The sequence below is a fragment of the Gossypium arboreum genome, chromosome 11, assembly GCF_025698485.1.
Source record: "Gossypium arboreum isolate Shixiya-1 chromosome 11, ASM2569848v2, whole genome shotgun sequence".
NCBI lineage: Eukaryota > Viridiplantae > Streptophyta > Magnoliopsida > Malvales > Malvaceae > Gossypium > Gossypium arboreum.
Genome location: NC_069080.1, coordinates 13,984,626 through 14,005,218, shown reverse-complemented (window position 1 = coordinate 14,005,218; position 20,593 = coordinate 13,984,626). Strand labels below are relative to the sequence as shown.

The 20,593-nt window shown below is 35.1% G+C and overlaps 3 protein-coding genes across 4 annotated transcripts; 2 read left to right on the top strand and 1 right to left on the bottom strand.

Annotated features, from left to right (window-relative positions):
• Positions 1 to 11,279: 11,279 nt before the first annotated feature.
• LOC108473159 (uncharacterized) lies at positions 11,280 to 12,952 on the top strand. Its single transcript, XM_017774700.2, has one exon. It carries the CDS (start codon positions 11,924 to 11,926, stop codon positions 12,842 to 12,844), a length of 921 nt encoding a protein of 306 aa, XP_017630189.1. The 5' UTR covers positions 11,280 to 11,923; the 3' UTR covers positions 12,845 to 12,952.
• A 1,390-nt stretch (positions 12,953 to 14,342) lies between these two features.
• On the top strand, positions 14,343 to 15,653 carry LOC108474059 (uncharacterized). Its single transcript, XM_017775947.2, has 3 exons — positions 14,343 to 14,676; positions 14,877 to 15,018; positions 15,493 to 15,653. Exons 1-3 carry the CDS (start codon positions 14,408 to 14,410, stop codon positions 15,574 to 15,576), a joined length of 495 nt encoding a protein of 164 aa, XP_017631436.1. The 5' UTR covers positions 14,343 to 14,407; the 3' UTR covers positions 15,577 to 15,653.
• Positions 15,654 to 15,719: 66 nt separating this feature from the next.
• On the bottom strand, positions 15,720 to 20,266 carry LOC108474058 (F-box protein SKIP17). Of its 2 annotated transcripts, none has more exons than XM_017775946.2 (13): positions 19,769 to 20,266; positions 19,521 to 19,696; positions 18,963 to 19,157; positions 18,762 to 18,872; positions 18,242 to 18,327; positions 18,050 to 18,171; positions 17,723 to 17,787; positions 17,546 to 17,618; positions 17,388 to 17,450; positions 17,236 to 17,300; positions 17,082 to 17,156; positions 16,672 to 16,943; positions 15,720 to 16,278 (listed from the first exon to the last, which is right to left on the bottom strand). In XM_017775946.2, exons 1-12 carry the CDS (start codon positions 20,102 to 20,104, stop codon positions 16,727 to 16,729), a joined length of 1,584 nt encoding a protein of 527 aa, XP_017631435.1. In that variant the 5' UTR covers positions 20,105 to 20,266; the 3' UTR covers positions 15,720 to 16,278; positions 16,672 to 16,726. The 2 variants fall into 2 exon arrangements, with proteins under 2 accessions (XP_017631435.1, XP_017631434.1); XM_017775945.2 differs by having other exon boundaries at positions 15,720 to 16,275; positions 19,769 to 20,265.
• Between the last annotated feature and the right edge of the window lie 327 nt (positions 20,267 to 20,593).

The following is a 20,593-nucleotide window of genomic DNA, read 5'->3' as shown; positions in this document are numbered from 1 at the left end:
GCAGGACTAGCTCCCGGGTTTGATACGAACGCTCCCTGCCCTAGATTAGCAGGTGGTACAGGTCATTGCTCCAAGCCTGTAGGTTCTCCTTGAGGGCGTTCTCTTTGCATTACATGTGCGTAAGGTGGAGTGAATCCTGGGGGATAGAGCGGATCTTGATCGAGGTTAACCCTTGACTGCAGTTCCACGACGTCAGGGTTCGTAGGTCCTTTTCCTTTTACTAGAGCTGACATCATTTCCATCATCTTGGCCATTTGGTCTCTTTGTTCAAGCGATTCTTCTCGAGACCTCACCATTAAGTCTCTTGTCTCTTGCTGCGACTTGGCCAACTGTTCTTGTAATTCCCTCTGAACTCTTTCCATCTTTTCAATTCTTTCATTGAATTCAGCCTCCATTGCCTTAGCTTGTCGACGCGTTCTAAACAAATGGCGTGATTCCAGATTTGAAGTGTTATGACTGCGAATTATATGATTCTAACCTTAGCGAATGATTATGGGATAGATATATGCAATGAATGAATGAGTGCATAAATGAATGTCAATCATGAAAGATATGCAAGAAATGGGTGTTGATTTCAAGATAGCCCCTATTTAGGCATTTTATTCATCAAAATAGTTTATTACAAACCATTTTTCCATTTTCGATTCAACCATTACACAAACTTCCTAGCTATATCGCCGTATTTCTTTACTCGTGCTAAGAACTCTGATATGTTTGATCTTCGACTTGGAGGGAATTGGCAAATGAGAATTTCAGCCTCTTCCGATAATTGTACCACGTGCATGGCTACCCCACAAACTTCATTGATCAAATAGCTAAGTTGTATTTCTTTTTCTTGGAGGCCCTCTTCGTAAGCACGAACGTCTCTATCATACTGACTATCTTTCTCTTCCAAAGCCTTCAAGAGAGTATCTAGCTATTGTTGACGATCATTACCTCGGCAGACATAGCTTCATATTCGGTGTTCTTCTTCCTTAGCTCCATCATAGCCCGCACAGCCTTTTCCTCCTTTTTCTTCGCTTTTCTTTTCCAAAATTCCATCCCACCTTTAATGTTGCTTATTTCTTCCTTCCATTCTGCCGATGACTTGCCCAGCCCACTATTTTTTATTGTGCCTCTTAACTTTTTATTTTTCAGATGGAGGTCCCTTAAGTCATTTCTCACGACTTCAACTTCTTTTTGCACTTTCTAGGTTCTAGATCTTTCAATCTGAATGTCGATATTCAATTGGTAGTTTTCCTCTTGAAGAGCACTAAGGTCTCGAGACATCTTGGCCTTTTCTCGTTCAAATCTTGTCTTGCCATTTCTAGCTCAGACGACATTTCCTCCGAGAAAGGGTTCTGGACGGTGTAGTTCGTTGATGAGATTTGCTGACTGTTCACCTGTTGCTTTCTCCATATGTCGTAATCTTGGGTAAGGGTATCAGCATAGAAGGCTAATTTCATGAGATGAATTTTCTTCCAAGACTTTGTAGTGTCTCGGATCTTCTTTATATACCCTTCACCCGCGAAAGCGAACTCGGACTGTGCTAATCCTCCAGTTGCGGGTATGAATTGTCGCGAAGAAAATTGCCTTTGGACTAATACCGAAGCATGTCCAACTCCTCCCCATAACCCCAGTAGTGGTACCCAATCTTGATTTCCAACCTTGTATAATAGAACCGAAGGGCAGATCTATGGTGCTCTCCAGGTTACATCTTCAGCTCGAAGGTTCTGAAAAACTGAAACCCAATGCTCTTTGGTGACATCCTTTGGCCATTCTCTCTCAAGATAGGCTTCTAACGGGGCGAAATTTTTTGAAAACATGTAGTAAGGTGTGCGCTCTACTTTCCAGAAATGGCTCAAAATCCAGACATTGAATAACTGCGCGTATCTGATAAAACGTCTCTTCCCCACCTTCCTACAATTGTTTAAGGATCTAAAGGTCTCAGCTATGATAGTCGGGACAGGGTTGATTCTTTGCTTTAATCTTTCGAAGAAATCCACCACCGCAACTTCTATGTGTCCAAAGACTTTCGGGAAGATGATCAAACCATAAATGGCCAAAGCAAATAGATTCACTCTTTTCAACATGTCGGGATGGTTCAGAACCAATTCTCGTAGGGAAGACCATGGAATGCAAATGGTTTCATTCTTCTTCTTTATCTGCTTTTTACCCATGCGTCACCATGTTCATCAATCTCACTGACTTTTTCTTGAAAGTCATCGGCTTAGGCTCTTTCACGTATACTTTATAGAATTGCGCATTTTCAACACGAAGCAAAGCAACGTACTCCTCAATAGTCGGAGTCATATTTTCTAGATTGAAGGTAAAACATTGGTAAGCCGGGTCCCAAAATTTGACCATGGCTTGGATCAATCGTTTGTCTACGTTGACAGCAATCAAATTGGCTATGTCTCAATATCTCTCGGTGAAGATACCCCTAGTGTCCGAGTCCCACTGATTCCAAACCCGGACCAAATCTTTAAGGTTATTCTGGCGAACATTCACAGTTATGTGCTCGGGCAGATTAGCAATACATCCCTCCAGTAGACTATCCCCTTTTTCTTTCTGAGTTTTTAGAGACCAGTCCCGAACCACGGCATTCTTCTCGGTTGTTTGTATAATTGACTCTTCCATTAGAAACCCATTTTTTGGCAACCAATCTCTAGTCAACACCTTCCTAATATGATGCCTATAATGCATGATGCAAAATAAGAATAAAAACAAACAAACTTGGTTAGTAACCACAATAATTATAAATTGAAAAACAAATTAAGCTACCCGATTCAGTTTTTTTACATAACAGTGTAAATATAAAGAAAATGAAAGACAAGAGGCGTTTCTCCGGTGTACTTATTTTGGTAACCATTAACGGACGAAGGTTCGGCATGGCTCTAGTTAGGTGACTCGTACGGTTCACTATATGGGGTTTCGGTTCTAGATAGGTACTCGAATTGTCCGTACTGTCATCTACTAAGATTAGTACGAAGCCTCGGTCGTAGCCCATCACAGGCTCACGAGTTCAATTCGAGGGATTACATTTACTTATGCCTATATGGAGGGACAAGTTAACTTACGAAAGCATAAGTCATATATAACCCGAAAGTATTCACTAGCTTGTGCGGAGGGACGAGTTAACTCACGAAGGCGTAACGTTTACTTTCACTTAAACGGATGGAGCCTGGGTATAGAGCCCATGTTATGCAAGAATGCACGTGCACGGTGTGTGGGGAGAAACTCACGAACCTTTACGTTTTATTTAAAAACTAAACCAAAACTAAAACCATAAGAATTTAAAGCCTTAAAACAACCAGACAAAACACGATGCAAATGCATGATTTCTCAAAAACAAGATTTTAGGTCACGATTAAATATTAATTTGAACAAGGAATTTTGAAAATTTTGACAACACGCCTTTAATTCGACTCGACTCTCAAAAATATGTCCCTAGCGGAGTCGCCAGCTGTAGCGACGTAAATTTTTTTTTTTAGCTTGGTCGCTAATTAAGGTGTTTGATTGAAAATTTAATGACCAAGGTTTGATTTTGAAATAAAAGGGGAGTCACCACCGATCCTTTTTATAGGTACAATCGGACACCTAATAAATTTATTTTTAAAACAAAAAGAAGGCCGAGTTTAAGTCTACGTTAAAAGTCAGAGAAAAATTAGGGTTCGGGAGTCGGTTACGCGCGAGGAAGGTATTAGCACCCTCGTGACGCCCAAAATTGGTATCTTATAAACATGTGTTGCCTGGATTTTCAAAAATACGAGTTCAATGTAATATTTAGTCATGATTCAATTGAAAAGACAAGAAATTTTAGTTTCTTTGGCTTTTTAGAAGGGTGTCCTATCTTTAACACGAGCCGATAAATTCCATCCAACATAGCGATGAAATTCGATGACTTAATGTTAAATCGGTACATTGCCTTGATTATTGAAATTAAATTAGAAAAAGATTTTCATTTGTATGTAAAGCGAATTGATATGAAATAAAAATAATATAAGACAAAAATACATTGAAGCAAATAACGAATATGACAATAATATGAAAAAGCAATAGCAATGCATGCGATATGTTGAACATAATAATGATATCGAAACACGAAATGAAATAATGAATATATATATAAAACGATATTAAGAATATGTACGTTAAAACACACACATATATATATATATAAATAGTGATAATGTTAGAGATATACTATATATAGTATTTGAAATGGTACTTAAGATAGTAAAAACATAATTTGTAATGTTAAAATATATAATAATAAATATTGAAAGATGTATGTACATAGCGTATAAAAAAACATATATACATAATAATATGAAAAATATAAAATAGCATTCAAATACATGCATGATACATAATAATGCGATATTTTAAAAAGTATATACGTAGAAAATGCATATATAATATAATACTTAAATATTTACATAATATATATACATTGGGAATAATAAAAACCTATTACAATACTACATGGATATTTACCTATATATATACTAGAGATATATACATACATATATAAGACATATACTAAGATTAATATCAATAGTAATAAAGATAAAAATATATACATAAAATAGTATTAATACATAACTATGATACTAAAGTATATACTTAATATATGTGAAAATATAACATAATATTAGAAATATACATACATAATATGGGATTTAAAATATATACATAAGATGACATGTAATTTAAACAACAATATTGAAAATACGTAACATAGCAAATATATATACGTGTAGTACATATTAAAAGAATACGATAATAATAAATAATACGAAAATAATACTAAAAAGTATATATACATATCGTATAACAAAATAAGTACCATGATTGATACTAAATAAAATAATAATATGCACATAATAGTAATACTAAATAATGATGCAATATGAAAGATAAATATAATATAATAATATTAAAATAGAGTAATCAAAATAATATCATATACATATACTTACATATATAATAAAACCTATACTAATATTACATATAATAATACTACAAATAGTAATAACTAATAATAGTAGTACATTAAAAATAATTATATGTGCATAATCGGATGTCAATAATAACAATAATAATAGAAATAATAATATTAATAATATTAGGAAAATAATAACAATATATAAAACGAAAATAAAATAAATAAATAAATAAAATGAAAAGGACGAAAATTAAATTAAAATCAAAGTTTTGGGGCGATTTAAAAGAAAATAAAAGAAAGGACCAGATTGCAATATGCGCAACATGGGAGGACCGAAATAGCAATATCCCGATCATTAAAACGCAGCGCTTAGCACGAGGGGTAAATTGAAAACCGTACAAAATTTCAGGGCCAAATTAAAACTAACGCAAAACTTGATTATGAAATTCCAGAAAGCAGAAGGGTCATTCGCGCAATTAGACCCTTCCACAAAAACACGCGGATCCTGAATGGTACCCGACCCTGGGCCAAAAACGGCACTGTTTTGTTTAAAATGGGGGGGACCAAAACGGTGCGTTTTGGTCCCCTATATAAGTCAAATTTTTTTGAAAAAAATTCATTTGCACCGCGGGAAAGAAAAAACAAGAAAAGAGGGAAGGAGAGAAGAGGGAGAGGGGGAGAGGAACCCAGCCATGGGCCGGTCACCGGACGGTCATCGGAGGTTTCATGGCCGGCCGTGGCCAAGGCCACCACAAGACACGGTGGCCGAAAAAGGTAACTTTCTTTCCTTTTTTTTATTTTTTTATATTATATTTTTTTATATTTGCAATATTCTTTTGATATTTGTGCGAAAAAAAAAACGATCCCAAAACAGTATCTAAAATGAAGAAAATCACCTTAGTCTTTTGCCCTTTTGATTCCTCAATTTCTGGTATCTTTTCTTTGATTTGATGATGTATTGTATTTAAATGTTGATGAAAGTAATATTTGCTAAAAGATCGAATGGTTTTCTTTGTATTTTGATTAAACTTTCGAAGAGAAAAAAAAAAAAAAATGAAGAACCACTACAATGATCTATTCCTTTGGTTTTTATAGCCCGTTTTTTTTTACACTGTTTGTTTCTCTTCTGATTGCTATTGCGTGCTTCCTTTCACTTTACAAGGTATGGCCGGTGCTGGTGGAGCAGGTGGCCGGCAGTCAGGGGCATAGGGGCGCAGAGGGTAGGTGGGTAGGTTCGGCGCAAGTGGGTTTAGGGATATGGGTGGCTAGGGTTTGTTGGGATTTGGGCTTCTGGGTTTGGGTTTGCCATGTTGGGTCTTGGGTAGCGTTTAATTGGTAAGTGGGTATGGTGGGTTAGGTGTTGGGTAAGGGTTTAATGGGCTGATAGGTATTGGGTTAGTTGATTAGGTTTTAGTTATTGGGTTGTCTATAATGGGTTGAATGGGTTAAGGTTGGGTTAATGTTTTGTTGTATTGGGTCTGATGGAATGTAAGTGGGTTAGGGGTACTTGGGTTAAAAATTGGCTTGTAACACTCTTGAACAGAAATAAGGAATCCCAATCTTTGATACTTTTGTTATCATCTAATTGTTTTTTTATGGGCCCATTCAACGATATAAAGTATCACAATGTGATAAAATAATCAATTAAAAAAGATCATTTAATTCCAATTAAGAATTTATTGGGTCCTTTAGGAACAACATTCAATAAACAATTTTTTTTTAAAAGTAATAACAAATAGTTAACAATTGCAATAAACTACAAAGTATTATGAAGACAAAGTAAATTTGTCTAAAATTTCAAATTTTGCTAGGAATCTCCAAAAAGTCTGTTTAAAAATATGAGATTTCGAAATGACTGAGATGCTAAGAATCCAAATATCCTAATCCTTCAAATTTTAAAATGTGAATAAAAATATCGTTCTCACAAAGACTAAAATAATTAAAAACTAAAATTAACTAAAATAATTAACTAACGAGCATGACAAAGAACAAAGAACAAATCAAGAAAATAACCGATTAACAACCAATAAGCAAAACAATACCCAGGAAATAATTTTCCTAAACTTCATCTGTCACTATCAATCTAAATTACGCAATTTATTTACTTAGTATCTTGATCCGTAGAAATCCTTAAATTATGCTAATATCTCTCTTCAAGAATAAGAACAACGAACTCTAGGTTGATTAATTAAAAAAAAATTCTAATTAAAACCCCTATTATCGCATTAACTCAATTTATAGATTCTCCTAATTTAAGCACATCAAATATGGATCGATAATCTAAAAATATCAAACCAAGTATTTAGCACACATACAATATCTAAGTATTTATTGCGTAAAATAAAAATTAAACGATAAAATCCATCATAGGATTCATTTCACTAGGTATTTAGAAAATTAGTTCATGCTTACAAATAAAAACATCCCGAAAACAATATAACCACAAGAAACAAAGAAACTCATAATAATCTCTAAAGAAATCAAAAGGGAATCTTCAATCTTGATGGAAATCTACTTCAGAATCAGCTTCAATGGTGTTTTTCGAGTTATTCTCTTGAATATTCTGTGACGGCTCTCTCATATCTTCTTATTTTTATCATATATAGGTCTCAAAATGTCCGAAAACCCAAAAATCACATTTTTCCGCTGTTTGGAGTGTAATTCGCAAAATCGACATGGCCTACCATATGGTCATATGGCAGCTTGTGTGGAATGATCCAAGCCTGTGTGGCTCGTGTAATTCACTTTGATTTTTCGATTTTCGCTTGTTTTTCACTCATTTCGCTCTCAAATGCTCTCCTAAGTATAAAAACATGAACTTGAAGGATTAGGAGTATAAAATTCACTATTAACATCGAATGATCACCCACAAACGCATTAAGAATGTGGCTAAAAATATTATCTTTAACACCTATCAGTTTGGTATTTGGTTTATTTGAATTATTTGAGTTATTCACATTCAAAAATTCAACTCGATTTGAACTCAAAATTCGATTAACTCGAATTGAATAATTTGAAATTTGAACTTTTTTTTTCGAGTTGAATCGAATTTTGCTCACCTCTAGTCTAACTATGCAATTGTTCCCATATTGAGACATAAACTTGATAATTGTTCCCATAGTGGAGATTAAACTTTAAGGTTTATAAGGAAATATCAAGAATTAACTTGGACAAAAAAAAAGCTCAAGCCATAATATTAGAACAACTGGCAAGTCCAAGAACTAAAAAGGTTCAGGCCCAATTTATGAATAATTATCACGAGTCAACCGAATACCAACTCAATTATGAAATTATTAAACTACCCTTACATATTTATAATATATTTATTTCACTAATAACAATTTTTTTAAAAATTGTTACTAAAAAATTTGTCAGAAAATATTTTATATAAATTATCCGAACACTAAAAATCATTTTTCAAAAAATATATTTAATGAAATAAACCCAACCTAAAATATAACATGCAACAGCGGGGCATTTGCATTTGGGATTTGAAATGAGTAGCATTATATCTCATATTCATACGAAGTTGTTGGAATGTTAGCTATCTAGCAAGGATCTGATTCTAAAGAAGTTGTTTTCGAACATTTAATCTTTGGCGTTCTTCTTGGTATCAGATAAGGGTCGGAAAGCTTGGAAAAAAGAGGGGCAGGAAGACCAAAGTCCTGGGACCATATGAAATGATAAACCTTAGACATTTTTATGTACAGGAACAGGATTCACAGACACTAAACAGCTTTCACATGTAAATCTAGCCCCAAAGCTTACAGAGTTTCCTTATTTTTGTTGGGAATTCTTGGTTTTTGTTGCCAAAACTAATATCCTTGGGTTGGTCTACATCGATTCAAAGAAAGACTTAAATAATTGTAGGTAAAAAATCTAAATTTTAATTAAACAGATTATGGGTTGTAAATACTTAATTGATGGACACCTAAAATGCAATACCAAATTGTCAGGGCACCTAATTCCAACATTACTTAATTACACTTGAAGCTAGTGGACCAAAAATTAAAAAACTATGGGATAGGGGCAGGGGATTTGAGTAAGTTGAAAGAAATAGTCGTTTAGTGGGTGCAAGCAAATATTAAAAAGGAAAAGAAGTAAATCTCAAGTGTCGGTAATTATAGAATATTTTCTCCTTGTTTATGGCTTTAAAAGACGACAAGGAAAAGGTATCATATATTTGGTTAAAAAGAAGCCAAAAACTGGTCCACTCTAGCAGGGCATTGCCAGCCAGGCATCATAAACCATTGCTTGTCTCTACCTTTATATGGTAATATTTGATCCATGTTGAGCAAACTACTTTCAATGTTCACTTTCCTCTTATAGAAAACACATTTAAGTAACTTTCTTGCAGATTCTATATATATAAAAAAAAAATCACTTTTTTTTCTCATCCTCAAAAACTCCATTTGCATGCTCCCAGTCAACAGTTACTGCTAATACAAAGTATTAATAAGTTTAGTCACTAAATAAATTGAAACATTCTCTCAAACATATGGGATCAGACAAATTCAAAGCCGCCGCCGTGAGTAATGGGGAGGAGGCTTTTCAGGCAACTTGGATTACACTCTACCACTACCAAACCATTGCTTTGCTTTGATTTGTCGGTCAAACGCCTATGGCAGCTAATAACCAAAACAAAAAAAAAAGAAAAAGAAGAAGAAGCAAGCACCACCACCTCTATCTCAATTCAATGCTTGAAAGACTTAAATTCTATATATTAAATGCATTTGGTTAAGTGTTGAAGAACCAACATTACTTTTACTCTTCTTTTGCTTTGCTTGTGTCACCATGCAATGCATTGACCAAAATTTCTCCCCCTATGAGTATTGTAGAGTGGCATGATTTCTTTGGTAACACGCCAACCATCATATATGCTAATGAGGATAATGAAAAAGGAAAAAAGGAAAGCAATGGTGAAAATACTCATCAATTCAACATTACACGTCATGACCATATTTTGGTTTTGGCTAAAATGTTGAAACACTTTGTAGAAATAATTTTTGATAATCAATAAGTAAAAATGAACAACTAAAAAAATTCATAATCAATAAATCTCTAAAATTACCAACAAATTGAAAATGGTTAAGAATAACTAAATTATTTGACTGCAAGAGGCATATCTTGGATTCTTTCACTTTTGTTAAATAAATCATTATACTTTTATTATATTCAACTAAGGAATGTTCATTTGATTTTGTTTTAATTAAATCATTTATTTCAAGTAAATTGTTAATTTTTGTTAATAAACTTAAAATTAAAGGAAAATGTATGATTACCAAGTAGTTGGAATAAATAGAAGTGGATTTTCCACCTGACATTTAGGTCAAATTCAAATTCTAAAGTCAATATTATTGAAAGGGTTTTGCTTTAATACTGTTCTCGACAAATAGATAATAACATATGTATTTATACCAAAAATGCAACTTCCAAAACTAGGTATAAGCACAAACAATCTGTTCTTCACCATTCCTATCATTGCAAACACTTGCCTATCCTTACTGCTACACAAAACTCGAGACATAGGTAGTGGCGTATCTGGTTGCTGAAAAGTCTCGGCCTCCCTAAAATGAAAAATTATTCATTTAGGTCTTTTAGAAAATTTAAAATTAATAAATATAAAATTATACTTTTAACTCCCCTAAAAATGATAAAAGTTTGATTTAATTTTTAAAAAATTATAAACATATAAACTATTAAAAATTAAAATTTAATTTCGACCTCCCTCAATAAAATTTTCTAACTTTGCCGCACACAGTAAAAACATTCTGTTACCAACCCAACTCTTCACTTTAAAAAAGCTTAATTATTTAAAAATACAATTGAAGAGATTTTTACAATTATGTTAACCTTTAATTTTTTTTTTGTGTGTGAATTATAAGAACATGATAAAATTTTAATAACAACCCATTTAACACAATTCGAAATTATGTGATGATAAACACCTTGATCATGATGCTTATATACAGTTTCATGTTATTAACAGTGTTGGCATTAAATGCTTTGGCAAGCATGCATCTCATAACTGAAAGCGATTCTCATTGAATGCTCAACAACATTGCTGGACACACCTTCCCTTATTTTTTTTTTAATCGTGCAAGTATATCTTTTCCCTTCTTTAAATGTTATCCAAGTGTACTCCTCCTTATCTGAGATCTGACGAAGAATGGTTCCACAACCTTACAAAAGTTAATCATTAAAGTCAATTGGTGATGTAGATTTTAATTGGATCATTTGTCCTTCTTTTGACCAAGTGGAAGACATGAACCTCATTTATTGTATATTATGGTTTAATTAAACATGTAATTATTTATTGACCCTAACATTTATATACTATGAATTCTTGATGAATAACGCAAACAATAATTTACATTATTAACAACATTTGTAATCTCTTAATTATGGACTAAAACAGGCATGGAGAAAAAGAAGTAGCGAAAAACAAACTTGACAAAGAAGAAAATAGAAAGGAATTGCGAATAAAGGAGAGAAGAGAGAGAGAGAGAGGAAAAGACAATTTTTTTTATATATCATTTTCGTTTGTGTAATGTTGTATATAAACCCAGCCCTTTTCCAGCAAATACACAGTACCCATTTTCATTTTTTTAATTATATATTGTTTGGCCGTTTACTCTGCGTTTTTCTTATGTCTCTTTTTTCAGTCTTGGTTTTTGTTTATTGCAATAAAATATTCTCAGCTCTGATGGACTTAAAACAGACTTTGACAGTGGAGCAAATCTAGAGTATTCTTTCTCTCTCTCATTTGTTTACTCCCTTAGGCTGTCCAAAACAGGACACCCATATCAAACTGAAGCATTGTAAAACTGATTTTTGAAGCTTTCTGGAAGTGGGTTCTTGAGTTCATCCATCAGTGTATCCGAGGTAGTACTATTGTGCTGTTGCTCGTTCTTTTCTTTCTTTCTTTTTTTTTTCTTTTGGTTTAAAAACAGAGGATTAGTAAAAGAGAGTTAAATAAAAAAGTTGCCCTTTATGGTTATTATAATGAGGGACTTTCCTTCTTGTTTTGGTGAAAGCGGTGTTCAAGTAGCTGATTCATCATCTTCAAGTGCAGCTAAAGCTGCTCAAAACTTGGTTACTTGTGTTTATCAGTTTCAATTACACGGTCGATCGTGTTTAATCACGGTTACATGGACCAAGAATCTGATGGGTCAAGGCCTTGGTGTTGCTATTGATGATTCAGCCAATCAATGTTTGTGTAAAGTTGACATAAAGCCCTGGTTGTTCTCTAAGAGAAAAGGATCGAAGACTATAGATGTAGATTCTGGTAAAATTGATATATGTTGGGACTTGTCTAATGCTAGATTTGGTTCCGGGCCAGAACCAGTTGAAGGGTTTTACCTGGCTGTTGCATTTGACCAGGAAATGGTGCTGCATCTTGGAGATTTGAAGAAGGAAGCATCTAAGAAGATTAACATTAGCAGTACTCCTCTTAGTTCCGATGCTGTTTTCATTGCAAAAAGAGAGCATATTTTTGGGAAGAAGTTTTATGGTGCCAAGGCTCAGTTTTGTGACAAGGGACCTATTCACGATGTTGTAATCGAGTGCGACCCCTTCGATCTTAAGGATCCATGCCTTGTTATCCGCATTGATAGTAAAACAGTGATGCAGGTGAAGCGGCTCAATTGGAAGTTCCGCGGCAACCATACCATTTTGGTGGATGGACTTCCGGTGGAAGTGTTCTGGGATGTGCACAACTGGCTATTTGGCAATGCTATGGGCAATGCTGTTTTCATGTTTCAAAGTTGCATCTCTGCAGAGAAGTTGTGGACTGGCGACTCTGCATTTGATCCATCTCTATTGACATGGTCTTCCTCTCAAAAGCTTAAAGATCATCACCAAGTACAGGGTCTTGGCTTTTCATTAATATTGTATGCTTGGAAGCATGAATAGAAGTGTAAATTTTTTTTCTCACTAGTGAGATGTAGAAAATACCTTCTACTATGATTTTTCATTGATGGGATTGAAATATGGTACATGCAACATAAGAGGTGTGGTTCATTTGTTTGTCTCAGTTCTTCCTCATTACCTTATGTCATATTAACAGCATAAACCCATTACTCTGGTTGGTTTCGAATTAGCGGTTTAATTTCTAGGGAGAATTGTTATATGGACTAATGCAGCAATCAGTTTCTGCTAATGCAAATGGCAGAAGCATTGATGTATGACCCTGCTTGCTCTTTCCCGACAACGATGTTTGGAAGAGGCATGAACTCTGTTGTTGAAGCCATATGAATCCACGAAATGAAGGCCACGGCAGTTGGGATAGATGCATGACATTAATGAGAGCATGGAACAGGTGTGCTTTATTTTATTTTATCATTTTTATGAAGTTTTATAAAAAAAGAAAAATGTAAGAGGAAAATCGAAATCTTTGTAGCAGTGATAGAGCTAAGCAAATGAAACCTTTAGTTTCATGAATCATGATACTATGCTAAAAGTACTCGCTAACATAATTATAAAACTCAGGTCCGTGATAATATGTTAAATATTCTGCCATATCTTCATATCTGCCCAGTAGGTGGATCTTATTAATCTATCATATACTTTAGCAGCTTACAGGAGACTATCTAATAGTGCATTCGAAGTGGAACACAATCTACAGAAAGTGTGGGAAGATTGTGCTTACCTGTGCATGATAGATGTATATCTACTGAAACCCCCTTCATTGGTCATGCATAATAATTGCCTATACAAGGTGGTGAATTTACTTGCTTTCGACCACTATGTAAAGAAGTCGGTGTAATTGCTAAGGCTGGACATCTATTTCAATATTTAAGGTTTTACGATCCCCATTTTAATGCCCCACCATGCATTGGAGAAGTGGATGTAGCTAAGAAGCAATAAGCCCTTTGCTTGTTCCTATACTGTTCCCAAATGTTGTCAAATCCTGCATTAGTGGATGTTAGCAGTTGTATGTCCATATTCCAATATAATTTAACTGTTCGAGGGAGTCTTAAAAGGACAGAAAGAAAGACCCTATAATAAGTGTTGGCATGTTCATAAGATCCTAGATTGAAAGCTAAAACAAGTAGTGCTATAATTACTTGTCTGGATTGGATGTTCCATATTGCAGCAGTCCAGGTCCAGGCAGAGAGTAGTGTAGTTTCCCAATTTTACCAGTTGGCTACCGTTTCAATGAATTCAAAAAGGTCAACTGATTCATGCTACAATCTATACTAATGAAGAAACATATGCTATAATACAATCACAAAACGACACCGTTGAAAGGGTAATACCTTTCATCATAACAAAAATCATGATGTAACGCAAAAACAAAATTAACTTCCTTCGGTTGTTTTGCCAAAAAGAAAATAAAAAATCCAACAGGTTGAGTCTTGAGACCAGTTAAACGGCGTCGTTCTTCTCTTTTCTCTTTTTTCATTTTGTAAGACTAAATAAAAAATTGTCCCAGGCAAAAGGGAAGGACTTTCAGTTGTCTTGTCTCCGAAAAACATGGGAACTCTATCATCTCTGTTCCCCCTCTCACTCTCTGCTGTCCCAAAACCTCTCAGTAAATTTGCCCCGAAAACCCACCTTATTTTCTTTGTTGCTTCCACTTCAAAGCTTCGATCCAAAACAGTGGCCTTCGGGGGGAATCCACCCGACCCCAAACAGAAAGAATATCTATTCTTGGACGAAAACGGTGTCGTTGAAGACATTGATGGTTATGTTAACAACCTCTCTCTCGAGTACGAATCAGTTTGGGACACGAAGCCTTCATGGTCAGCTTTTCTTATTATGTTACTTTTTCTTTTTCAATTGTCATTTTATAAATTTGGGTTTTTTTCTGGGTTGTTCTTTTTGTTACTGAGCGACAATTATTCCTAATAAGAAGCTGATCTTTATGTTTCTTATCAAGGCTGCCATTGGTTTTGCATCTGTTCTTGTTTAGTCTGATGTTTCCCTTCCATTTGGTTGCTAGGTGTCAACCATGGACGATTACCCTTACTGGATCGTTGGTGATTGCCTGTAGTTGGCTAATTTTACGTTCACTTGTGGTCACAGCTTTTGCCACAGTGGGGATATGCACATGGTGGTACATCTTTCTATATTCTTATCCTAAGGTGCACATTCTTGATTCTACTTGGAATTATAGTTTCTTTCCCTTATCATCATATGAGCAAAAAATAAATAAATAAATTAAATTTTGTAGATATTTCGATAGCACGCAAGTTACTGACAAATTGTCTTCCCAGTTTGGTTGTCCTTTATTGATGAAGTTTCTTGCAGTTGAACTAGAACAAAACATCTTTTAGAATTAAACCTATAAAGATTAAAGCCTGGTTAAGCCAAGATCTACTGACTACATCTTAGAAAAGAAGGTTTTTTTTTTTTTTTTTAAATATGGAAATGCCTATGGTTTTGACTTCTAAATCTGAGGCATCATTGGAAATTTTGCGAAATTTACAAACAATAGGTTGCCTGGACTTGTTAAGAGCTTTAGTCATGCACATGTATACTGTATATTCTACTTGTCGGAGCTTTTATGTTTTGTTACGGGAAAACACTAAAATTTTAAACCTTTATTTTTATGTCAGGCTTATATGGAAATGATAGCCGAGCGACGAGAGAGGGTGGAGAATGGTGTAGAAGATACATTTGGAATGAGCAAGAATCAATGATTCCCCAGATTCTCTGCTTGTATGTATGTAGATGTTCCATTTATGGTTTATTGAATCAAGGTGCTAGTTAACATCAAGCCCTAATCATTACTATTTTTTAAAATTTATTTGCTTAAAAAATCATGACATTAACAAGATTGATATTGTTGTGATAAACAATAAATGTTTAAAAGTTTTTATACGACAATTAGAGAGAGCTCATAAACCAGAGGTGTTGAGATGATGGTAACTGTGACAACTGACGAGGAGCAATTATAGGCTGACCAAAAGTAAAAATGGTTTGCTACAGCCTAGAAAGAGAATCGAAAGATTTATCCAATCCATTTCGCTTTGCCATCTACAAATTCCTTTCGGCAATTGGCGAAACAAACATTTCAACAAAGGCCACATTCCATACAAATTTCAACAGCAAGAGCTTGAGCGTGGACTGCCCTTGCCCGCTTCCATCATCTACTTATGTTTATAGCTGCTGTTGAAGTAGCGGGTACAAAGAGGGGGAACAAAAGGTCCCCAGAGGCTTTAGCCTTTTCTTTTATGATGATAACAAACTCAGTGAAGTGGATGAAAGCAGCATCGGCTATGTCAGCAGCAGCGGATTATCATAAAGGACAATAAGGATGATATACTGCCGCTCACAAGTCACAATGCAATTCGTATTTTGTCCACCTGTTCAGCTTCCACCCTGAAAAAGCCTCCCTCCTGCTAAAAAACACACCTTGTCAAAACAGACATTCATTCAATTTACAGGAACATCACTATTTCCTATATCATTCTTTTGTATTCTTTAATACCCAGAAATTCTCCCTAATATCAAGAGTTACTATGAGTCAACATCTAGCAGTTTCAGTTTGATAGACGACTTTGTCAAGCATCAATACTCTTCTCATTGATAGGCAAACGTTGTCAACCATGATAATTTCAGAATATAAACCATTCCTAGTTGTCAACAAGCAAATCTATAAAATCTGTTGTTCATGAACATGGAAGCATCAATACTCTTCCCAATGGTGAGAAAGAAATATGAGAAGTATTTGGCAAAGCTAAACAATCTATCAACTAGCTGGTTAATCATTTTCAAAATCTAAAGGAGATTACCAATGCCAGTTATTTAGTGACAGCAAATTTCATCCCGCTTAGCATGGCAGTTCTTCTAGACAACCAGAAAATCCACCTCATCTGAGCTTTCCTCATAAATTACAAAACCCGAAACTTGATACTCCTCATTACCGCTACCCTGATCACTATTATAGCTGCTCTCTGATGAACTCATAAGCAATGAACCATCAGATGTATGACTACTCAGTTGGGATGGCAGACTGATTTCACTGTTAACATCACTATCAAACATGTGGTCTATGTCAATATAGCTGCAAGGACAAAGAAACCCAAGTCAAAATCAAATTTCATTTCCCAGCACCTTTCAAGTTATCTTAAAATATTTATTTCAGAACAAAAACACTAAGAAAATGAAGTAACCACTAAATTAGTTTAAGGATAGACCATACCATCCTTCTGATGGAAACTCGGCCAGCAAACAAATATTTGGTCTTACTTCCAAAACCTGCTTTAAGGGAATAATGCTGCAGAATACACAACATTAGATATTAGTAAAACATAAAGCAATATCAGCAGTTTAGCAGTCTCACAGAATTTATTTACCTCGAGTTGTAAGATCTCTGATACCAGTCACCTTCAGAAGCTAAACCTTCCCTATTAGATATGTCCTACGGGATGGAGGTAGCCAGAGTCAAAACCAGATTCAGCATCAAAATGGATTATGGAAATGCTAGTCACCTATCAATTTTACTCACAAGATATCGAAGGAACTTAAAATCTCCTGCAAGAACTGCTGTCAAGAACCGAGCAACTTCCACCTGCACATGAGAAGTCAGACTGGAGAGAGACAGACTGAGACAGAGGGGAAGCTTCGCTCTAGGGGAAGAGGTAGGAGGTTAGGTTCAGACCTCACCTCTTTGAGATGCATGCAGTCCCTTAAAATTAAAACCTCTAGTAGATTCCCACCAAAGCCACTTCCCAAATTCCTGATTAAAAGTAGAACAAAAATCTCATAATGCACAAAAGGTAAGTTGCAAAAACAGGATGTTAAAGGATTTTCCTAGGTAGGGTTGAAAAGAGCTGCATGGACCTCAAAAATGTTCCGCTGATCAAGTAAGAAGTTGAAAAATCAGCATATTTAAGTTTCCGGAATCCCTGCAAGTAATATGAAGGATTAAACTTCTCAATTTACATTCAGATCAAATTTATAACAAATATTTAAGACCATTGCTCATTGCAACATAATCAAATAAAATCACAACTCTACCAGGCATACAACACCCACTCGACCAGAAGTCAAGATATTTATGCAACCCGACCCTTCCTAATACCTTCAAATCATTGAGATTATATGTCAATCACAACTTAGCAACTCTGGCCAAAAAAAAAACCTTAACAACATAAAACAAGTGCATACCTTAACAAGAATGCGAACTTTATAATCCTGAAGTTTAAAACCTCTCAGCGACAAAGAAGAAATATTAGGACAATTGTTCACCAAATCCACACATGTCGGCGATTTCAAGCTGTCATCCCTTCCTGCATTATCATGAACTTTGAGCAGGTGTGTTAGAGCACTTAAAGACACACTCATGAAGAGAGTCCATACCTGTTTTAGAAGACTCGAAGAATAAACGCTCTATCAAGTGACAATTTGAGCTCACTGATATCAGAGTTTGCCTCAGCTCAACATGACTGCATCAAAAGGAGGGTGATTGAACAAATTTGAAAGTTAAACAAAGAAGAAAAAAAAAGAATCAGCTACTCTGCTAAAACAATACTGGTATCACAAATAATTGCAAAGCAAATTGCATTAAAACTAACAAAACACAAGGATAGAAGTACTTCTTTAATTAATACAGAATGTTACATTTAGTATTGACATCAGTATGCATATTTATGTTTGTGCACATGGAAAATCAATCTTTTTGTGACTGTTTTTTTCTTTGATTTGTCGTTCCATATTTTTCCATATGTAGGAACAACTTTAAAGTTGTAAGTTTTTACCGCTTGTTATATCATCCAGCTGCTATAGCGCCATACTGCATGCTCAAGCCAACAGAGAAGAAAGGAAAAGGCAAAACGGTAGGGCTGAGAAATGTAAAACCAGCTTAAATAGAGACACTTACAGGCCAACAATTTCCAAATCAAGTAAAGAAGGGCAAGCAGCTAATGCCACACAAAATGATGCATTGTCCATTCTTTCAATATTGTAAAGATGCAACCTCCTCAAAAGAGTCCTTACAAATGAAAATACCAAATGATAAGAACAAAATGAACTTATTACATAAATCACATTCTAAACAAGAAGTCAATGCATTCAACCATACCCAGCGGCACCATTGTCCCCACTTAATGGGTATAAGCAGGACCTTGTAAGAATAGATGATTCCTTCCCTTGCCTGGTCTTTTTGTCGTTCCAAGAAAAGCTAGATACATCTACAGAATTCCTGATGCTATAAACCAATGGTTGGCAGGAACCAGGAGACGACGTTGGGCCAGGTACAATTCCAAGCTTAAGAGATCTAAATAACCATTCAAAACATGGTAAGTAAGAAGAAATATAGCAAAATAAACAACCACATTTAAATACAAATCAACTAGCTAATACTAAGTCACATTAATCTTTTTTCATAATATATAATATAAAGGAAATGGCAAGAACAACTTCTGAGTTACTAATTAATGAACTCTGTAAAAATATTTTCAATATGTCAAAGACCATTTTTTTTTTTATAGAAAGTATGTCAAGACTGAAGATATTATAAGCGATAACAACACTTTTTTGCAACGAAAAAGGTAACTTAAGTATCGGTTTAAGATCCTGTATTTATTACTTAATTTAAATGTTGAATTGCAATAGCGAAAAAAATGGAAGGAAATCTTACCGGAACGATTTTCCGGCTCGTTGGATCATGGTGGAGACAACGGCATTATTAACCTTAGGCACGACAGTGGTGAGGTCAATATTGGCATAGCACAAAGGATCCATGGCACACTTGTTAAACATCGAACACGTTGCCGCGGCGTAACAAAGACTCTGCGAATCTAACATCGAAAACACCTGCAATAAAAAATCACGAAAAAAGGAAATCAAAGCCGTCGATGAAAAAATGTGGAAGAAGATGGTATTTACCTTGATGGTGAGATCAGGAGGGAGGGCCCAGGCGATGGAGTTATGAAGCGAAGCACGTTTCCGAGCAGAGCGATTGGCGGCACGGAGGAGAAGGGAACCGAGATTGTGAGCACGATCGATCAGGAGAGACTGATCAGCGTCGGAAGGAGCAGATTCGAGGAGGCGGTCGAAGGAAAGGTCGAGGGAAACAGGAGGAGAGGAATCGGAGAGAGAAAGGAAAGAGAGGAGGAGGTTGTCCATCTGAGAGAAGGAAGAAGGAAGCATAGGGTTTTCGGCGGAAGAAGGGCAAGGGCGTTTGGCCATGGAACTTGTTGAAGGGTGGAGGAGGGTATCCATAGCGAGTGGTGGTGGATGTAGGGGAGAGAGAGAAAAGAAGGTTGAGTAGTATTGGTGAATCTTTTTTTAAAGGTGATAGATTGAGCGGAGGGTAGGATTGGATGACACGTGGCGCTTTACGTGGGAGGATTTCTGGGTTATAATGTTTTTGGATGGTGGATGTACCACCGTGTGTGTATTTGTCATGGATCAGACTAAAAATGTTGAAGGGTCGGGTCGGGTCGGGTCGGGTCGGGTCGGGTTTATATCAAATCCAAGGTATATAAATTAAAATTTTTAAGTTTAGATTTGCTCGGTTCAAAAATAGGTTTATTTTTATTTAAACTCAATTTAATTTAAGAATAGTAAATTTGGGTTCGACTTGATTCATCTCAGTATTTGATTAATTTAAAAAGGTAAATTTAGGTTCTAATCTTGGTTCATCTATATTTAATTTTTAATATTAATTTTTATTTTAAAATAAAATTTTTAAAAATATATAATACACTA